A 21,126-nucleotide genomic window follows, 5' to 3' on the forward strand; every position below is an offset into this window, starting at 1 on the left:
AGGGACAGCTCTGGGCTCACCTCCGCGCCACTTCTCAGCCTCACCTCAGGGCCTGGGCTCAAGGACAGGAACCTGCAGGGAGGGGACATCAGGTGCAAGCTCAGGGCTGCCTGCTTGCACTGCCCTCTGGGCTTCTTTCTCCTTCTACAACCAGCCCAGAACTCAGACTGCTTTGCTAACACCACACATTTACACACTAACCTTGGAGATAGATATGGACAGACATCTCTATCACCCTGGGGATAGAGCCTCAAGCATGTGCAGCCATAGGAATGGCAATCAGAGAATCACAGAATCAGCCACGTTGGAAAAGACCTCCGAGATCATAAAGTCCAACCCTGGATCCAACCCCGCCGTGCTTCCCAGACCATGGCACTGAGGCCACATCCACTCTCACCTTCAACACCTCCAGGGACGCTGACTCCACCCCTTCCCTGCCCAGCCCATTCCAAGGCCTCATTACTCTCTCAGCAAAAAAACTGCTTCCTAATATCCAACCTAAACCTCCCCTGGCACAGCTCAAGACCCAGCCCTCTTGTCCTACTGCTGCTTCCTGGCACAACAGCCCCACCCCCACCTGGCTCCAACCTCCTGGCAGGGACTTGCAGACAGTCAGGAGGTCTCCCCTGAGCCTCCTCTTCTCCAGCCTCAACACCCCCAGCTCCCTCAGCCTCTCCTCACACCACTTGGGCTCCACTCCCTTCCCCAGCCTCGCTGCTCTTCTCTGCACCTGCTCCAGCCCCTCCAGGGCCTTCCTCAACTCAGGGGCCCAGAGCTGGACACAGCACTCCAGGGGTGGCCTCACCAGTGCTCACTCCAGCCCAACAATCACTTCCCTGCTCCTGCTGACACACTCTTCCTCAGACAGGTCCCTCTGCAGAGCCCTCCTGCCTTCCAGCACATCAACACACCCCCAGCTTGGGGTCACCTGCACATTTGCTGATGAAATGCCTGGTTCTGCAGGAGCTGCAGATGCTCAAGGGGCAGCAGGACCAAGTCAGGGGCCTGGGGGGCTTTGGGGTGCAGGAGGGTCCTGGGGGAGCTGGGGAGGGGCTTTGGGGATTGGGGGCACAAACCAGGACAGACCAGGACAGACCAGTACAGACCAGTACCTCCTCACTGATCCCCACATCTCTCCTGGAGTGGGCCACGTTGTCCTGGGACGCCTGAGCCCCCCCAGTGCCCTCTCAGTACAGCCCAGTGCCCCCAGTACAGCCCACTGTGTTCCTGTCCCAGGGTGCTGGGTGATCCCTCTTTGTGGGGGAGGTTGGAAGGGATTTGAGGGGGGGGCTGGGGGAGATTTGGGGGGGAGGTTGGATAAGAATTTGGGGGGGTTTGGGGTGCTTTGGGTGCATTTAGGGGAGTAAAAAAGCATCTTGGGAAGGCAAAGGAATCTGTAGGGGGAGGGGATTAAAAGGAAAATGGGAGTTGGGAGACATTGGGGGGGGGTTAATGATGTCTAGGGGGAAAGAGGAGGGGCAGCACCAAGAGCAGGTGAGTCCTGAGACCCCCCTGGTGTTCCCAAGACCTTCTCGGTGTCTCTAAATCCACCCTTAACACCCTGAGACCCCCCTGTTGTCTCCAATGTCCCCAGGGCCTCTCCATGGCCATAATTCCCCCTAATTCCACTGTCCTCTTACCCCATCCCACTGTCCCCAAACCCCATCCCTGATGTCCCCAGCCTTCCATCTCACCCCAGGATTCCCCCCTGGACCCTCTGACCACAAAAATGCCCCCCCCACATGCTCACAGAAAGGCCAAGGGAACCCGGGGACACACTGGGGACAGTCTGGGGGCTTTGGGGGGCACTGGGTGTTTACTGGGGGATACTGGGACACACTGGGGGGAACCAGGGAGCACTGGGAGGACTGGGGGGTTACTGAGAGACACAGAGGGCAGTGGGAGGGACTAGGGGGGAACTGGGGCACACTGGGGGTCACTGGCAGAGAACTGGGGACTTACTGGGGGATACCAGGACACATGGGGGGACACTGGGAGGTTACTGGGCCATACTGGGGGTAACTGGGTGCTCACTGGGATACATTGGGTGGGCACTGGAGGGTTACTGGGCCATCCTGAGGGTCACTGGGAGGTTATTGGGATATATTGGGGGCACTGGGATCCCCTTACCAGAATGTAGTATATCTCCCACAGATTTTGGGGAGCACCCCTAGGACCCCTCCCCTGGGGGCTGGGGGACCCCCTAAATCCACTGCTGGGCTTTAGGGGACTTCACAACATCCCCTCAAAACCCCCGAAATCTCTTCAGAAATCCACCCCAGGACCTATCGAAACCTCCTCAAAGACTCCCCAACTCCCATAAGAGACCTCACCACTCCTCGGACCTCCTAAACCCCCTAAACCCCCTAAACCCGCAAAACACACCTGGGACCCCCCAAGCCCATTCAGGGATCTCCCCAGTCCGTCTAAGGGAGACTCAAAGCCATCTGGAACCACCTACAGACCACAAAAACTGCTGCAAACGTCCCGCAAAACCCACCCAGGACCCCCAAACCCCTCAGAGATCCCCCAAGCCCACCTGTGACCCCCCAGTCTCCTCAGAAACCAAAACTCCCTCAGGGACTCCCAAACCCCTTCAGCGACCTTCAACCTCCCCCCCCCCGAGTCCCCTCAGGACACCGAACCCCCTCAGGGACCCCTCAAAATCTCCTCGGGAACCCCTGAACTCCTCTGCTAAGCCCTTCCGAGCCCTCCAGCCTTTCCACCCCCAGCCGCGCTCCCCGCAGCCCCCGAGGGGATCCCCAGACCCCGCTCCCCCCGCAGACCCCCCCAGCTCACACACCCAAGCGCAGCTTTTCCCGGGGCCGCCGCCCCCGAATCCCCCACGCGCCAAAGATGGCGCCCTTCGCGCGCTGCGGATGGAGACACCCCCGCCGCAGCCAATCAGCGCGAGGCCACGCCCCCTGCCCGCCCTCCGCCCCCCCCCCCCCTGCCTCGCGCGGGGCACCCCGGGAGATTCCCCAGTCAGTGCCCGGGAACAGCCCCGGCAGCGCAGCCCCCAAGGGCACACGATGGGCTGTGGGCTGGAGAGGACCCTCCTCAGCCTGGGCAGCAGGGCTGCAGGGGGGGATTCCCTGACCCTCCCCAGATGGGCCCTTCCTGCCCAACAGCTCCTGCTCCAAAGGGCTCCCACACACCCTGGGCCACTTGTCCCACTTGGGCACTGGAGCTGCCCCAGGGCATCTCTGGACAGTGGCCAGCTCTGGGACTGCTCTGGCAAGTCATGGCCTGAAGCCACGAGTGTGGAATTTAGGAGACACTTGAAACCTCTGCAGAACAGGACTCTTGATAATTGCTGAAGGCTTCCTGGCCAGCATTGCCAGACCTTTGATTTTTTTTTTTTTTTTTTAATCTCAACAATTTTTCTCCATTTGTTTTCATTGACAACACCTTCTATATATTCTATTAAGCTGATTCTTTCATTGTCTACATGAATAGTTTTGTGCAGCTACTTATCAAAGTAAATATCCCATCAGTGATTCAATTATGGAAACCTGGCTCAGAGGAAGCTCCTGATTTTTGGGGCACCTTTCATCTCTCTAATTTGGCCTCTTTTCTTCTTCCTCTCCCTATTTTTGTCTTGAAAAAGCTCTCCAGGATGTGTGTGCCTGGGAGTATATTCATCCTCTGAGCTGTGCCCTGTGCCATGGGACAGGGGACAAATGCACCTTCTAGAGAAATCTGCCCCTCCTGCTCACAGAAGCCCTCTGAGTGCAGAGGTGAGATGGTGCCCAGGCTGCTTTGCTGGTGTGGAATGAAAGGGCCAGGCCAGAAAGGCAGAGGAGGGTGATGGAGGAGACAGGGCCATTTGCAGGGGATGTGTGCGAGGCTGGGGAGATGAATGTCCCCGGGCCAGTGAAGGCTGTTCCTGGAGTCACCCCAGAAGTGTCAGGGCTCTGACAGGGCTCCAGAGGGCATCCTCAGTGCCCCTCCTCCCTCCACTTTTGGGGGGTCCCACTCCTCTCCCACTCAGTTTGGGGTCCCACCACCCCTTCTGTCCCCTCTGACCCCCCTTTTCCCACTGACCGCCCCCTTCCCACCCCCCACTCACCCGAGAGCTCCTCGCCCGCAGCCGGGAGGGCTCCCAGCACCACCAGTGCCCAGAGAAGTCCCCCCAGGGAAGGGGTTGGGTGGGATCCTGGGTGGGCTCTGAGTATGTTTAGGCAGTCCTGCAGAGCCTGTGTGGAGGTTTAGGGGGTGCCCAGCACCTTTCTAAGTGTGCTGGGTGCCTTATTGAGGGGCAGGTGCCCTCCCAGAGCCCCCCCAGAGCGGGCTGACAGGGGGGAACACAGGGGGGTCCCCATTCCCGATCCATCCCGGGGCCGGTTCTGCCCCCCCCAAACTCGGCTCCACCCCTTGGGATTCCCCCAAGCCCCTTCCCCACTGCCCCCCAATAACCGGGACTGGGGAGAACTGGGAAGCTTTCCTGGGATCAGGAGTGGAAGCAGGGGAGGGGGGGACACACGACCCCCCCAAAATCCTCACAGGGACAGGAGGGGTCCAGGCTGGGCCCGAGGCCCCGGGGAGGGGCTGCGGCCGCCGCCGGCTCAGGAGCTCTGTGGGGAGAGAAAAGGGGGTGACACCGGGGTGGGGGGTCCCCGGGGGGGCACAGACGCTCTGGGGGGGACACACGACCCCCTGGGACCCCCCTCACCTTCTGGCGCAGGTAGAAGCCGAGCCCCAGCGCCAGGGAGACGAAGGCCAAGAGGAAGCCCCCGGCCCCTCCTTGGCAGCAATTGCTCAGGCTGCTGGAGCCCGGCAGGGCCGGGGCCGCCGGCGGTGTCCGATCCCGGCAGGAAGCGGGGAGGGCCCCGGGGAGCGGCGGCGGCGGGCGGGGCCCTGGGGGAGCCGCCCCGAGGGGTCCCCGCCGCCCGTGGCACTGAAGGAGCCGCCCCGGGACGGGCCCTGGCGGGGGTCGCCAGAGAGGGGGGGCGAGCTCGGAACGGAATCAGCTCCGGAGAATAAACCAAGGAAAACCAAAGGGCCGCGCCGGGGGAGTCTCCGCCGCCCCGGAGCTAAAAGAGCTGCCCCGCGGGACGGGCGAGGAGGGGCGGCGGTGAAACAGTCGCCCGGGGTGTGGCGAGGGAGGCGGGAATGGGATAAAAGAGAGAGAATAGAGAGAGAAATCGCTTTGTCTCCCCCCTCCCTCCCCACCCCAGCTCCCTTTTGTATACAGATAAAATCAGGGATCAGCATGTGCTTCTATTCCCCCTTTTCCCCTCAGGGGAACAAAAAACAAAAAAGAAAACCTTGGGAAAGAGGGGGGAAAGCCAACATTGGAAAACTATCTTGTCTGAGATAAGTTGTGCTGCCAAAGGAAACGCTGACTCCAGAGGTGCCCTAGGTGGGGCAGAGCCCCCACCCTGCCCACTCACACACTTCAGCTCAACATTGGGGTTTTCCCCTCCCTGGCACTGCCCAGTCCAGCCCCTCCCTGGTCCCCCCATCTCCCTGCCCCTGCCCCAGCCCAGCAGAGCAGCACACTCAGGTCTGGCCCTGCAGCAGGACATGGAGGCCGTGGAGCTCAGGGACAGGCCCTCTGGGTCTGCAATGCTCAGCACATCATCAGCTCAGGCAGCTCCTGCAGCCCCAGGGCCAGCCCCGCTCCCCAGCACAGCAGCAGAGAATCGGCCCCGGGCTCCTCAGGCCCCATTTGCCATCTCCAGGGGCACTGGCCACCACCAGCACCAGCTGCAGCAGCCTCAGCCCCTCCAGCCCCCACAGTGGGACCCTGAGGGCAGCACACGGACTCCAGGGAGAAACCAGCAAGGCAAGGACCCTCTGGAGAGTCTGCTCCTTGGCCTTGTTCCTGAGAGCCCTGGAGAAGAAGAGCTGAGGCTTCAGGCTGTGCCCGGAGCAAATGGAGCCCCTTGTGTGGTGGAAAGAGTGCAGTGGAGCCCAGCTCATGCCAGCAGTGCCATGGCCACAGGACTGACCCAGCCCAGCCCAGGGACCAAGGCCCAGAGCACTGAGGCCTCAGCCGAGGCCCAGAAGGGGAGGGGGGCAGGAGAAAAAGAGCAGCTCTCAACAGGCCAAATGCTGCTGCTCCCTGGCACTGCTGCTGTGCTGGGACTCTGTTTCCCTGCCCCTCTGCACACAGGCACTGCCCTGCCAGACTCATCAGAGGTCTCAGAAGATTGAACTCAGAGAAACAAGTCACTGAAGGATCCCTGACTTTGTTTCAATGCATTCCTCATTTACACAGGCTCTGAGTTAAATTCAGGATGTAGACAGTGAACTAGACATGGGATGAATAATCAATATTCACTGGACACAACTTTATCCCAGGAGAAAACCCACATGAAAACCCTAACCCAGCACCACAAAACCCTGAGCAGGCAGGCTGGAACAAGGAGTCCCATTCTGAATGCTCTGGAAGAGAAAACAGGCCATTTGTGCCTTCAGAAAAGCATCCAGTCATCATTTCCCTCAGGGCATCCTTGAAGCAAAAGATTTCTTAAGACAGATGCCAGAGCTTGGCAGCAGGCTGTCCTTCTCAGCTTGGAAAATCTCTGCTAACTTACCTAACAATGGTACAACCCCCCCACAGTAATGTTGTCAAACAGCTGCATCTGCAGGATTCATGTTCCAGCATTACCTAATGCACAATTATCACACCTCGTTTTAAAATTAAAGGGGAGGAAAAAAAAGTGGGGGTTGGGTGGAGACTCCCCACCCCAGTCATCCATCAAGTGTACATCCTGACCACTGCTCCCAAGAAATTTAATATATGCTAAAAAGATATAAAAAGACATCAAAAGCTTTCAGAAATAAAAGTGCTTCAGAAGCTAGATTTTAATATTGCCAAGTGGGTTTTTGCCAGATTATAAAGTTGACTGAAATGCCAGGATACTGCATTTTGGAAGCGGCAGCAGCTCACATATTGCCTTGTATTAGTGGCTGAAGTGTGTTGCTGATTCCAAAGCTAGACTATCATCATCTGTGAGGGAGAGTAGATAAGTAAATGAATAAAAACTGGCATTTCCTACCAACCCTGCTGCCTAGAAGCACTCTTTTCAAATGCAGCCTCCACAGGAAAAAAAGTGAAGACCACTTTCTTTTGATTATAGTGCCTTCCCCAGGCAGGAATTTTTATTTCAGTTAGAATCTTTGAACCATTACATTTTCAGTGAAGCATTTTTATATTTACAGTTGACATCTTCATAGAAGAAAGAAACCTTTGAGCAACAGCTCTAAAGCATGAAGGTTGCCTGCAGTAAATACTTAAATTATTTTACACCCAAATGGAGCCTGTTGTTTTTAGCTAAAATTTAATAAACCTTAAATCAATGACCTTACTTTTACTGAAAGCCTGCCCTTTGGAAAACTAACTTTCCCAAGAAACATATTTGGGTGAATAAATGCCAAACAAAGGGCTATTGAAATCTAAACATTTTCTCCATTTATAGCTTGTGAACATTTAGTTCCTAAATTCCCAACTGCTACCTAATGTACGGAACAGTGGTGCCTTGGTTGAATCACATATCATTGATTTCAGAGTGTCACAGGGATCTCATTGACAGGAATCAATTAGAATCCAAAATCAATCAAATATGTTCATGCACTATCATTCAGCGAGTTTGTATGTCCCAAAATTAATTGTAAGCATGTGAAAGAACCTAGAAATAAATTTTGAAAAGGTACAGAAATAAAAATCAGTCAACTTTGAGAAGATAATAGTGCATCTGAGCATGTTTCATGCCTGCTGGGGTAAGTTAATGGTGAATCACACCTTCCCTTCCCAGCACAGGCTGAGATATATTCTTTTTGGAACATGAAAATACCCAGGGACTGAAGGCAGAGGACACACCAGTCAATGATCCAGCATTATTTTATGAACAACCTGTTACACGCCCAATATCAAACATGCTGCCAGGATATCACAAAATGCACAAGTGTGTGACACTCTGAAAAACTGCACATTGTAAGTGAGCCACTGCACTTCAGGGAGAAAGAAAGGAGAGAATTCCTGAATCTCTACCAAAAGCAGGAATAGATGTGGCAACTTCACCAAAGAGCTGTTACTGTTGCTGAGGACTCCTCTCTGAACACATTCACCTGTCATTCTGTCAAGGTAATAAATCCTTCCACTCCTTACAGCACACTCAAAAGCACCCTGCTATTTAATTTCAATGGAAAAATGGCCCAAAGTGCCTAAAACATTTCCTTTTGCTCATGTAAAAGTGCTGGCATTTTACTTCCTTCCTGATAAGCCAGTGCCAATGGACCTGATTATTCTTTTCTTATTCAAAGCACATCAGTAGTTCCAAAGCACTCTCCATCTTATCAGGGGTCTGAACAGCACAGTTACTGAAAACAGTTTGTCCTGCTCCTCTCTCTTCCTGCCAGGCTATCAGATAAACCCAACTAACTCTCTGTATTTACACACAGTCAAACATAAGCTGTGTCTTCAACCCACTGTAGCCTGTTTCTGGCATGTTACAGGTTTGCTGTATGACATTAGTTGTACCCAAAACAGCAGCAGTGAATTAGCTTAGAACAAAAATATAGTCACTCCATAGCACAGAACACAGAAGGGACACAGGATAGGGAAAAACAAAAGAAACATTTTGTGAAGTAAGAATGATCACTCTCATCTCGGTAGTTCACAGGTATTTATCTGGTGCTACTTGAAAAAGAGCCTGGAAGCAGCAGGATTCAAATGCATTCAAAACAGACCTGACACAGGCCTCAAGAGTAGAAAAATAATTTCTTTTTTGTTTATTTTATTCTCCTGTCCTCTAGGAACTGTCTCTGATTTGCAAGGGGTAGAAAGTGAAAGAAAGGAAAATGGTTACAATGTCTGAAAGCATTTAAATGCCTTTACAGTTTTTGTCTGTAACAAGACTGATTTTCATGATCATGATCATTTGGATCTAAAAGACAAAAACAAACCAAAAAAAACACTCTCCCCCAAACAAGCCTCTCAGCAACTCTCCTTTTCATTCAGTGTCTCAGATACAGAATTTTCAGTGCTAACTACTAGACTGTTCTCACATGCATAGGGGTAGCTAATTACATTTCAGCAGGTTATCATATAAATAAATGTGCACAATTCTGTACAAGGACACTCTAAATGGCTTGATTAGACCGAGAACAAGGAACTTCTATTCCATACACCCTGATATACCAACTTACCACAGCACATGGCCATCCTTCTCCAATTTCAGACTTAAGGTTCTGTGTTAGTGTCACAAAAAGTAAGAATTTTTAGTTTTGTTTTGCCCCATAAATTATTTTGATCTAAATCTGCAAATTTCATCAAGATTTCATACAAATTCAGAATGGTGACCCACGGTAAAAATCAGACATTCAGTGGTACAGAAAAACAGCACATGCTTATCTTACACTGTCTGAAAGTACCTACATTGCTCTAATTTTCATTAGATACATTAATAGATATTTCTTCTAGAAAGTAGAGGAAGCTGAAGTGAAAAAAATAATTTTATTTCAATTTTAAAAGAATTGGGAAACGACACTCTGATTAAAAAGCTACAATACTTAAAACAGGAAAATAATTGGAAATTAGACAAGATTCCCTTTAATGCAAACCTGCTATATTAAGGAATAGCAAAAAGAAAAGCCCCTCTTTGAAGGAAATAAAAATAAGTTGAAAAAACATTACAAGTGTTGCCACCTCTCCGGGCAGCCCCTTCCAAAGCCTGACAACCATTTCCATCAAGAAAAGCTTCCTCATGATCACACACAAAGCCTCCTGAGGCCTTCAGTGCACCCCAAGCCCCCCAGAAGAAACCACCCTGCCAGGGCTTTCCATGCCACAAGTGTAATACAGAGCTCTTCACTCATTTCCAGCTTCAAGCTCTGGAGCCCCAGCACTTCCCAGGAGCTCTGGGATCCTCTGCAGCGCACTCAGGGCTGAGCGTTCCTTCCTGATTCCATCCTTCAGTGCCTGGGGAGGGTCACCGGAGACCCTTTGAGGCCACACAGCTGCAATGCAGGGCTCAGTGGGGCATTTTGTGGTACTGGAGATGGAATTTGGAGTCCACCAAGGAAACGTGTGGCTCTGCAGCTACAATTCAAGGCCGATGGGGATAGTTTGGGATACCAGGGATGAAATTTGAGGCCCCCTGCAGAAAACTAAAGGGCTCTGTGCCTGTAGTTTGGGGACAAGTGAAGCCTTTTGGGGTGTTGGAGGGGGATTTGGGCCCTGCAGCTGTGACATTCCAATCTCTGGGAGACAGCCAACCCCCGCAGCCACACTCAGCCCAAAGCCCCCCCCAGACCTGCCACCCTCCATCTCCCAGAGCTGCTGACACATCCCACTGCCCAAAATAAGCATGACTGCCCCAAAAGTGCCACCTCAGCAGGCCTGGGGGGATGGACTAAGGGAGGGGAGGGAGCCCAAGCTGCTGTGGGGGAAGTTTGAGGGCAGTGGTCATGATGTGGGACAATCTGGAGTCTGGCAATGTCTCCAGGTGAGCTCCTGGTCCTGTGGCAGCTGCAGCACAGGGCTTGCTGCTGTGCCACCTCCTGGGGTGCTGGGCCTGGGAGGACACAGGGGTCACAGAGTGGGGCACCGTGTGGGGACACAGGGATAACTTTGGCTGCCTAGGCTGGAGAAGAGAAGGTTTTGGGGTGACCTTCCAGCCCCTTCCAGTGCCTAAAAGATGCTCCAAGGGAGCTAGAGATGGATTTTGGACGAGGGCCTGGAGTGACAGGACAAGGGGGAATAGCTTCACAGTGGCAAAGGGCAGGGTGACATTGGCAGTGGCCCTGAAATGGGGCGAGAAGGCTCAGGCAGCAGCTTGTCCTTTAGCCAAGGTGGCTTCTCCCAGGGAAAGCCCCATCCAGGGCTCAGCTTGTCCCACAAGCCTGGGGCCAGGGGTGCTGAGGGGGGAGCGTCCCGCTGCCTGCGGGACAGCCCAGGAAGGACAGGGTCGACTCGGCACACTCAGCACCACACAGCTGAAGGACACCAGGGCTTTGGGCACGTTGTTGCAGCTTTATTCAGCCCCAGTCCTTTAGCCAAGGCAAGCTGCACCTCTGCCGGGCTCACGGCCAGCAGCAGCGCAGTGCTCGCAGGAGGCCTCTTGGTCTTTGCTGCACGCAAGGACTCCTCAGAATGGAGGTTGTCCGAGCTGCCAGGGAGCTGACAGAGATGTCCCAGTCATTCTGCAAGGGCTGAAGTGCTGCGACGGAGAGAAACAGAGCCCAGATAAAACCCCCCGTCTGCAGAGAGCCTCTGGATTCCCCACAGACCGCGCTCCCCACTCACCGCTCAGGATGTCAGCCTGACTCTCTGTGGTCTGCTCCCTCAGGCGCCGTGTGATGAGTCCTGGGCACAGAGCTCCATTAGCCCCTGCTCCCCAGCCTGCTCCCAGCAGCCAGGCCCCCAGTCCTCCCCTCCTCCCCCTCAGCAGGGCTGAGCCCAGGAGCCCCCAGAAGCTCAGGGCAGTGGGACTGAGCAAGGCGGCCACCAAGCCATGCTGTGTGGGCAGGGCTGGCAGAGGGAGGTAAGGCCCTGCCCAGGGTGGCTGGGGCTGGGGCAGCCCCAGGACTGCCCCTCATTGCTGGGGCAGCCCCAGGACTGCCCCTCGTTGCTGGGGCAGCAGCAGCACAGGGGCCAGGCTGCCCCAGAGGCACCGCAGGGGCTGGCACTCACCGATGAACCTGACGGCCGCCAGGCGCACGTTGGCCTGAGGGTCCTGCAGGTAGGGCAGGCTCTGGTGGATGAAGTCTTCAGCCCTGCTCCTGCTCTTCTGAAGCTGCAGAGAGAACAAGGCATGTCTCCCCAGGGCTGTCCCTGGGGCAGTTGGCTGGAGCAGTGCCTCCCGCCACCACCCCCTGGGACGGAGAGGCCTCCCCTCCTGCTGGCTACAGGGAAGGGACAGGGGCCAGCAGAAGAGCCCCTGGGGCTCTGTTCTTGAGGGCAGCAACAGGGATGCAGCTCCAGGCTCTGCCCAGCTGCAGAGCCCCCAGCCCAGACATGGGATGGGGGCAGCCCTCCCCCAGCCCGGGCCCCTCAGCTTGTCCTTACCAAGCACGCTCCAAGCTCCCACAGCCGCTCTCTCTGCAGCAGGTGCTTGAGCGTCTTCCACTTCAGCAGCTCTGCGGCAGCAAGAAGGGCTTCCCTGGAGGCCTGCAGGACAGCATGAGCTCAGGGATGGCCCGGGGGAATGGGCAAGGAGACATCTTGGCTTTGCTCCTGGGGGGATCCCACCTTTAGGAAGCTGGGACATGCCCTAGCCCAAATGTCTGGGAGCCTTTGGGGACAGCCCTGGGGGATAGGCATGGAGGCTCAAAGGCCTGGCCTCCGACACAGCCTGTGGGGATGCCCCTGCTCAGGCCGTGGTGGCCATGGGCTGCTGCCGAGCCCTGCAGGAGCAGGCAGGGCAGGTGTTGCACAGGGCCGTGCCAGCTTCTCTGGCCCTGCTGGCGCTGGCTCCACATGGACCTTCCCACGGGCTGTGCTGGGGGAGCGCTGCCCGCTGCCAGCTGCCCTTGCCCTGATGCCCAAGAGCCCTGGGGGTGTCAGCTCAGCCCTCTGTGTGTCAGGGCTCAGCCTTCAGCACTGTACCTTGGCCACGCTGGGGACCTGGTCGCTCATGCGGAAGAGGAGAGGCACCAGTGCTCGCCACACCTCCTTCCTCATCCTCTTCTCATCCCTGCCGACCACCAACTGCAGCAGCTCCGTGAGCATGCGGATGGACAGCTCTCGCAGCTCACTGCACTCCTGGCAGGAAGCAGGAAAAGGGAGTTTTGCAAACAGCAGCTCCCTGCCCACAGTGCAGAGGGCCGTGATCATGGCTGCGGGGAGGGCAGCGGCTGCGGCCTCACATCCCAGAAGAAGGAGCACTGGGCTGCACGGCCCAGAAGCCATCCCAGGAGAGCCCAGGGGAGCGGAGCTGGCTCCAAGTGCTGCTCGCAGGGCTGGGCTGCAGGGCAGCTGTCATTGCCCAGCACCCATCTGAGGGGCTCAGGCTCCACATCAGCCTTACCGAGTCAAAGAGGGGCAGGAGCCTCCCCACAAGCTGCACAGCGATGAAGCTGGCCTTGGTCTTCTTCAGCTGACGCAGAACGTTTCGCAAGGCCAGCAGGATCTTCATCTGGGCATCTTTGCTGCCAGCTTGCAGGATCTTCATCATGCCCGGCAGGAAGAGTTCGATGTTTCTTGCCTGTAGAGAGAAGAGAATGTCCATTGGGTGAAGAGGGCCGTGCCTGAAAAGCTCCCCAGGCAGCCACCCCAGGCCCCACCATGGCAGGGAGGGTGTTTGGAGCAGTCACCCCACGTTCTGAGTCCCAGGCCAGGCCAAACCACTGCTTTCCACACAGCCCCAGCCCCCATTTGCCAACAGGGCTGCCCCTGACACCGCCCTGCTCACCATCTCGGCTCTCTGTGACAGCCCGACGAGCCCTTCCAGCAGCAGCCTGGCCGTCCTCTCGTTTGGACAGCCCTGGTGGCTCTCGATGTCGGGCTCGTCAGCCAAATCCTCCCACTCAGCCTTCCTGGAGGATGACTGCAGGAGCAAACAGAGCTGTGAGGGGCCAGCAGAGCCTGCAGGGCTGGCGGGAGGGGACCAGGGCCTTTGGTGGTCACTCACAGCCATGGGCTGGGTGCGGGGGCCTTCTGCGGAGCAGTGGAAGCATTGTCTGTGCAGCAGGTTGGCAAAGTCCTCCAAGATCTTGGACAGTGTCTCCGGCATGGAGGACATCAGCTCCCACAGCTCCGGCGCAGTGCTGGAAGGCAGAGCGCTGTCAGCAGGGCTGCCTCAGCCACAGTGCTGTGGCCTGGAGCAGCCCCCAGAACCTCCCCCTTGGAGCCCTGGCTGCACGTCCCTGGGGGCCCTGCCCGCGCGGGCAGGACGGGGCTGAGGGCGTGTTCCCTGTGGGGCTGGAGCACCGTGCTGGCTCTGGGCTGGCTGGGCCAGCTTTGGCTGCTGTGAAGCCAGACCAGCCAGCAGGGCTGGAAAGCGTGGGGGGATGGAGGGCCTGACTCTGCAGGCTGTCCCGCAGCATTCCTTGGCTCTGGCAGCCAGAGAGTCTCGGGGTCCCTCTCCCCCTTGTTCTTGAGGGAACAAGCCCACCCTCAAGGCCATCAGGGCCAGTACCTGTCTCCTTGAAGAGCCGCCTTGCACAGGAGGATGACCACTGTGGTGGGGTACAGGTTGGTCATCAGGCGAAGCAGTGACTCCGCTTTCTCCCACGCTGCCTGTGTGCTGCAGTATGGCAGGCTCTCAAGGATGCTGCTGACTATCTTGGGCGCCTGCAGGGGATACAGGTGAGGATGGCACTGCCCCCGGAGTGCAGCCATGTGCTCAGTTGCCCTTCCCATTCCTCTCTGCTGCCTTGAGGTGGCTTGGGGGGCCCAAGTCACCTGTGCTTGGGAGGGAGGGATGCAGGGAGGAACAAGGCCCAAGAGGGCTGAAGGGCACGACAATGCAGCCACAGGCCACTTACGTCCGTCAGCCAGACGTCCGGGTCTTCCAAGGCCACATCCAGCAGGCTGCTGGGCACCTGCTGGTCGAGGATGCTGGCATCTCCCAACGCCTCGATGGCCACGAGGATGACATCCGTCCTCTCGTGGGACTGCAGGTATTTTCCAAAGGCCTATGGCAGCAAGGAAGGAAGAGATGTTGCGCTGAGTGCCCTGATGGTGCTGCTTGGCTGAGCAGCTCGAGGGGCCCTGGCCGGATGTGCCCACCACTGCTGACAGCAGTGCCCACAGCAAAGCTGGCAGAAGTGCCTGCAGTCCCTGCATGGCAGAGGATGAGCAGAGAGGGCCCTTCTGCTTGGGGAGGAGGGCTCATGGGCACAGGCTGCTGGCCCCACCGAGAACCAGGGACTTGCTGGTGGCCAGGAGCACTGGAGCTCCTGCTGGGGCTGAAACTGCTGCTGGGCCACTGGAGTGCAGCCCTCGTGCTGTCCCTGCTCAAGGATGGCAGGAACCCTCTCCCCAGGGAGCTGAGGGCACGCCAGCCCCACTGCTGCGGGGTCCTTTGGCTCACACCAGTGCCCTGCTGGTGCCACGGACAGGAGTCCCAGCAAGGGCGCAGCTCCTTACCTTGGCACAGTCCCTGGCGCTCAGAGAACACAGCGCGGAGGAGGTCACGGCTTCCCAGTGGACTTGGTCTGCTCTGTCCTTTAGCCTGGATTCGACTAAACACCGGGGCAAACACACAAGATTCAGGAAGGCAGAGCAGCTTTGCCAGCAAGCTCACCAAACCTCCCTGGCATCTGCTGGCAAGGGGGCAGGACAGGAGCAGCCCAGGATTTCATGAGGGCATCAGGAACAGCTTCTTGCTACAGGCACTGGAGGGACCAGCCAGGGTGGGGGATCTGCTCTTCCCCACCAGGGAAGACGTGGCTTTGGGACAGGGAAGTCAAGAGGGGCTTTGACTGTGGGGCCCACAAACCAGCGGGCTGCAAGATCCTGAAAGGAAGGGGAGGAAGGAGAGCAGCAGCAAACAGATCCTGGCCTTGAGCAGAGCACTCAGCCTCTGCAGCAAACTGGCAGCTGGGAAGCTCTGGGAAGCAGCTGGGAGGAGCAAAGGAGGTCAGGAAGCAGATCTATCAGGAGATAGAGCAGATGAAGCCCAGCACTGCTCTGCCTTTTTTACTTACAGATGAACTCAGCCAGGGCAAAAAGAGCATGGAAAGCTGCACAGCTTGTCTGCTCCTCAGAGAACCGGAAAAGGATGAGACGCCCCAGCAGCTTTCCTAGGAGCGGGAGCTGGATCTCCCCAGAGCAGACAGGTCCAGCAGTGCCTCTTCTGGCGTTGGCATTGGCCTGGATGAGGGAGGCATGAGCAGAAGGGCTGAGGGCACAAAGGTGGTGCCAAAGCCCCCCTCCCGAGAGTCTGCCCAGGGCTGGATTCCTGGAGAGACCAGGCTTTGCAGAGCCCTGCGTCCCCGTCTCTCAGAGCAGCCATGTGGGCAGCAGCCCTGGCATGGAGAGCAGCAGGGATGGGGGCAGGGCCTGGCTGGAGGGGGCCTGGTCCTTACCTGCAGAGTGGAATAGTCGGACATCACACGGGTCAGCACATCGATCCTTGCCATGGCCCTCTCCCTCACAGCCTCTCTCTCGCATCTGGTGAAGTCCAGCAGCAGCTGGGACAAGAGAAGCAGCGGGTGAGCCCTGGGAGCAGACTCCAACACCAGCAGCACAGCTCCACTGCTGGGCCGCACTCGTCCCATCCCTCAAGGCTTCCTCTCCCCTCCAGCAAAGCCTGCAGTGGGGTGTCTGCCCCTGGATTCCCACCCAGGTCGGGCACACAGGCCCAGAGCCAATCTCATGGCCAGGCAGGAGGGCAGGTGCCACCCTCTGCAGCCCCTGTGCTCCACAAGAGCCTGGGGCCTGCCCCTGCTTCCCCACAGGAGGTGGGCACCCTCCCCCCAGGGCACTCTGCCTGTTCAGCACTGCTCTGGGCACCACTCAGCCAGCAGTGGGCAAACCCTCCCCTCCAGGCTGAGGAACAGCCCTGCCCCCCCCCCCCTTTTTGCTTGTGCCAGACCTCCAAGATGCCCTGCATCTCCTCGCTGACTCGAGAGGCCGGAAAGCTGAGCACCACTGTCCTCAGCATGCTGTCCATGGAGTTCAGGGTCTGCAAGGAACACAGAGAGCAGTGGCAGTCATTCTGCTGTTCCTCCCAGCCCCAGGAGAGCCATCTGAACCCCCTATGCCACAGGAGGAGGAGGAGGATGCCCACACTTCCTGGGAGAAACATGGGCATAGACAGTCTTAGGGGGTAGAGCAGCCTGTGGCACGGGATGCGGCCAGGCCCATGGGAAAAGGACAGAGGCATGAGGGTGGGAAAGACCCTGCCCTGCCTGGGATCCCTGCTCCTGTGGCAGCATGGGGTAGCCAGGGAGCAGGCCAGAGGGGCTGGAGGCCCCTGGAGCTTAGCCAGCACTTACCTTGATATAGAGGGCAAGGTCTGCTTTTGGCATTTCCTTCTCTGCAGGCAGCCAGAAGACACTTGAGAAACACGTGCGGAGGAGGCTTTTGGCTTTGCCCTCCAGCGCTGTGTCCACCAAGCTGCAGGGAGAGGGCAGGACACGGGTTGCACACGGGTGCTGGGAGCAGCCCCTCGACGACTCGTGTGGGTGGCATCGGACCTCTGGGCCAGGGGGCCCACGACAGATGGGCAGGTACCTCAATTTCTCCAGAGCCAGCATGGAAAGATGCCGAAGGTCTGTGCACAGCTGGTCCCTTGGCTCTTCTTCCAGCAGCGCCTGCAGAGCACAACCGGGATGGCACCTGGCAGCTGCCAGCACCCAGGGCCTCCAGTCCCTGACCCGCCCAAGAGCTGTCCACACAGGCTGCCTGTGCCAGGGGGCTTTGCTCCCTTCACCACATTGCCCAGAGTGCCCTCACCTTGATGTTCTCTGCCAGCTGGTACGTGTCACAGAACAAATCCAGGCCCTGGGTCAGGCCGTGGTTCAAGGCGCTTCTGCACAGCACGGAGATGCTCTGGAGAAATGTGGCCTTGTCTCTCTCCTCCTGCCAGCCGGGGGACAGAGACACAAACACGGATTGTGAGTGGGCAGACACAGCCAGCGGGACTGCAGCACTGGGGGTGCAGTGCCCTGCGGGAGAAGCAGCCCTGCCCTGCCAGCACCCCTCCAGCAGCCCGGCAGCACAGCCCCTGCCAGCAGACAGCAGCACAGCCGCCCTCCAGCTGGCCACAGTTACCTTGTTGGGGCTGGTGACAAAGGCCAGGATGGAATCAACAGCTTCCTGCTCCTCCTTGTAGATGGGCAACCAGCTGGCATCTAAGGGGGGAAGGAGCAGGGAGAGCTGCAGAGGGTCCAGTGAGAGGAGGGGACAGAGGATATCTGCCCTCCACCCAGCTCTCTGCCCACTGCCTTGGCACAGCCTTTCCTTGCAGCTCCTGGCTGGAGGGTGCCCGGCAGAGGAGCTGCCATGCCTGGGAAAGCCCCAGTGCCCCGGGCTGAGGAAAGCAATGGCAGACAGTCAGGAAAGGCCCAGGCTCCCACAGCACGGCTGCCTCCTGCCAGCCCAGCTGGCCCTCGCTGCCCACAGCCTAGAGCCCCTCTGCCCTGTCCTTCTTTGGGAGAGGCTGTGCTGGGGCCACGCTCCAGCCCTGAGCAGTCCCAGCTTTCAGGCAACATCATGGCTGACCCCCGAAACCCTCATTGTCAGCTGGCCAGGAAAGTAGGATCCTGGTGTGCTACAGGGTGTGCTGGTGGGCCCCAGCCCTGCCCAGCCCCACAGGGCCCCTCACTCACCGAGCTTGAGGGGCTGCATGGTGGTCACCTCGTAGGAGGACGGAAGCTGCAGACCTGGAGAGCGGCTCTCCTGGGAAGAGCTGTCTTCCATCCAGGCCTGCCTGGGGCAGGCGGGGGGTCTCTTCTCCATCCTGTGAATCAAAGAACACAGGGGAGCCTGCCTACGGAGGGCGTCCGAATGGTGGAGTCGAACACCCTCGGGGAAAAATGCCACGGCCAAATCGCCTCAGGCAAAGTGCCTCAGGCAAAAGGCCTCAGCAAAAGGCCTCAGCCAAAAGGCCAAGGCAAAGTGCCTCAGCCAAAAGGCAAAGGCAAAGTGCCTCAGCCAAAAGGCAAAGGCAAAGTGCCTCAGCCAAAAGGCCAAGGCAAAAGGCCTCAGCCAAAAGGCAAAGGCAAAGTGCCTCAGCCAAAAGGCCAAGGCAAAAGGCCTCAGCCAAAAGGCCAAGGCAAAGTGCCTCAGCCAAAAGGCCTCGGCAAAGTGCCTCAGCCCAAAGGCCAAGGCAAAGTGCCTCAGGCAAAGCGCCTCGGCCAAAAGACCTCAGCCCAAATGCCTGAGGCAAAAACGCTTTGGCAAAGCGCCGCAGCCAAACTCCGCGTTCCCACGGGGCCACCAAGGGTCGTGGACAAGACGTGGACTGCAGTCGGGGGCTTCTCGCCAGCACCGCACTCCTCTCCTGTCCGGTCGCCGTCCTGACGGACACTGACCCACCGTGGGCCACGGTCGTGCTGAGCACACCTGCTGCAGTGGGTGTCACAAAGGGCCCCTCTGTGACCCGCTACCGGCCACTAGCCACAGGTCCCAGTGCTTGTTGACATGGCACCTGCCCCCAGCAACGGGTCCCAGGGAGCCACCACGCAGGCAGGAACAGGCAGGGTGTCCCTGGGGACACAGGCCTGCCTCAGCCCTGGGCGCCCAGCTGCCCTCAGAGTGTCTCCAGGCCCCACTTTGCTCTCGTGTCTCCTCGGGACATCTCAAGAAGCTCCATGTTCAGACAGCCCTGCGTGCCCCCAGGACATCCCTTTCCTGTCCCCACACTGCAGAGTCTGGCCTCAGAGCACTTCAGTCACATTAAATGCATAACATTTGCTCAAGCTTAACTGAAACCATGGCTTTTGTTGCATCTTCTCTTTCTCCCACTGACCAGCAAGAGTTTTTCCCCACTCAACAGCTCTTCCAGCACCGGGCCGCTCAGGAGCCCTCCCAAGGCCTTCGCCGCACCCCAGACCCCTGCGCGGCACCCTGAGCTGCCCCAGGGGTGGCTGAGTGGCCCTGCCAGGCTGGCGGAGACTTGAGGGAGGCTTAGGGATGAAGGGGGGAGGATGGCACCCAGGGAGATTCCTTGGATTCACCAAGGAAGGCCTAGACTAAACTACCCCAGGGATCCAGCTGGAAGGGCCAGGCTCCTCAGCATGCTGGGAGCTGTCATCTGCTGGCACAGCCCAGCTGAGCGGCCGCATTGGTCCATCTGAGGGGCCAGGAGCTGTAGTCCTGCTGCTCTTGCCTCAGTTCTGTGTCTCTTCTACACAATCAGACCAAAGAAGCCCCCAGAAGCCCAAAGGCCCGGGAACAGCCCCTCTCTGACAGCCCCAGAGGTGCCCGGAGCTGCCTGCCAGCCCAGCTGGCCCTCGCTGCCCACAGCCCAGAGCCCCTCTGCCCTGTCCTTCTTTGGGAGAGGCTGTGCTGGGACCGCGCTCCAGCCCTGAGCAGTCCCAGCTTTCAGGCAACATCATGGCTGAACCCCGGGACCCCCGTGGGTCAGGAAAAATACACAGCTCAGGGGGGGCAACCCCTACAATAAATAACTCAGGTGGCCGTTGTTTTTCTGCTTTGCTCGATCCCGGAAGTTGCTGCTGCAGCGGGCCCGTGTCTAAAGCTGCTCTTTCCAAGTCTCATAGTCCTGGTGTTCGCCTACAAAAAATTGATGAATTTAAAAAAAAGAAAAGATGTGGCAATGCTGTTCATGAAGCCTTCAACAGTCACCAAGAGTTCTGTTCTGCAGAGATTTCAACTATTTCCTAAATTCCACACTTGTGGCTTCAGGCCACCAATATGGCTTGGCCATTAAAGCTGACATCAGCCAGGAACACTATACCTGGGACTCAGCTTGTATTTGGGATCTTATTTGGGTCCACCTCACAATTAAATTGTGTTGACACCTTCAAGGCTACCTGAATCAAAGCACCTCCAAGAATCCAAGTCCTTTACACAACTGTGCAGCACCACTGTCTCATTCTCAAACTCAAGGACTGAGAACACTCAGCTAAAATGGGCTGGTACCTTTCCATGGTGCAATTCACTGGCAAGAACACTGGAAATATTTCACATGGTTTCACACCTTACCCTCCATTAAAGGGAAGTGGCTCAAAAGCCACAAAGTTTGCACAAGGGAACAGTGGGGCAGAAGGCATAATTTAAGCACAGATGCCTAATCATCAATTTTGTGCATTTGGTTTTTTTTCCAAACTTTTACGTGACAGAGCAAAATTTTAAAAAGAATATATTATTATACATATTATAGCATGAATCAGATTTTGTTCTTACTGCAGAGCAGTGAAACATGATGGACAGTGCAAAAGTATAAACTGTGTTTTAATACAGTTCATGTAAAGATTTCAGCAGGTCATCAATGTCAACCACTTGCCCTGGGGACAGAGATGAAGCCATGTCTAGTGCAACTCAAGCAAAACACACCACATTATTAAGCCAGCATCAATTATATCCAATGAAACAATCCCACCTTAAATCTCTGAGGCTGATGAAACTGTATTGTTGCCTTTTTCTGGTCAAAATCCTTCTTCAGCTGCATGTAATTCACTTTGCCTTCTTTATTTAAAACCTTCTTCTTTCCATTCACACACTGCAGATATTCACATCTCGCCCATAGTACAGGCCCT

The 21,126-nt window shown here is 57.0% G+C and overlaps 3 protein-coding genes and 1 long non-coding RNA gene across 4 annotated transcripts in view; all 4 read right to left on the reverse strand.

Annotated features, from left to right (window-relative positions):
- The window catches only part of LOC135405252 (zinc finger protein 271-like), a 129,531-nt gene that overhangs the window by 82,460 nt on the left and 25,945 nt on the right, over nt 1-21,126 (reverse strand). The gene's annotated exons all lie outside the window — the stretch shown is intronic.
- On the reverse strand, nt 10,965-11,738 carry LOC135405615 (uncharacterized). The gene is made up of 3 exons (XR_010425846.1): nt 11,645-11,738; nt 11,258-11,317; nt 10,965-11,171 (listed from the first exon to the last, which is right to left on the reverse strand). It is a non-coding gene; the product is annotated as an uncharacterized LOC135405615 (long non-coding RNA).
- Nucleotides 11,832-13,091, reverse strand: LOC135405581 (maestro heat-like repeat family member 5). The gene is made up of 2 exons (XM_064640287.1): nt 12,560-13,091; nt 11,832-12,121 (listed from the first exon to the last, which is right to left on the reverse strand). Exons 1-2 carry the CDS (start codon nt 12,860-12,862, stop codon nt 12,005-12,007), a joined length of 420 nt encoding a protein of 139 aa, XP_064496357.1. The 5' UTR covers nt 12,863-13,091; the 3' UTR covers nt 11,832-12,004.
- Nucleotides 12,932-18,772, reverse strand: LOC135404591 (uncharacterized). Its single transcript, XM_064639326.1, has 15 exons — nt 18,232-18,772; nt 17,675-17,754; nt 17,357-17,482; nt 17,135-17,214; nt 16,897-17,017; nt 16,494-16,583; nt 15,985-16,089; nt 15,604-15,769; nt 15,044-15,138; nt 14,440-14,589; nt 14,091-14,245; nt 13,584-13,719; nt 13,365-13,499; nt 12,981-13,157; nt 12,932-12,949 (listed from the first exon to the last, which is right to left on the reverse strand). Exons 1-15 carry the CDS (start codon nt 18,359-18,361, stop codon nt 12,932-12,934), a joined length of 1,764 nt encoding a protein of 587 aa, XP_064495396.1. The 5' UTR covers nt 18,362-18,772.

Source organism: Pseudopipra pipra, chromosome W (assembly GCF_036250125.1).
Source record: "Pseudopipra pipra isolate bDixPip1 chromosome W, bDixPip1.hap1, whole genome shotgun sequence".
NCBI lineage: Eukaryota > Metazoa > Chordata > Aves > Passeriformes > Pipridae > Pseudopipra > Pseudopipra pipra.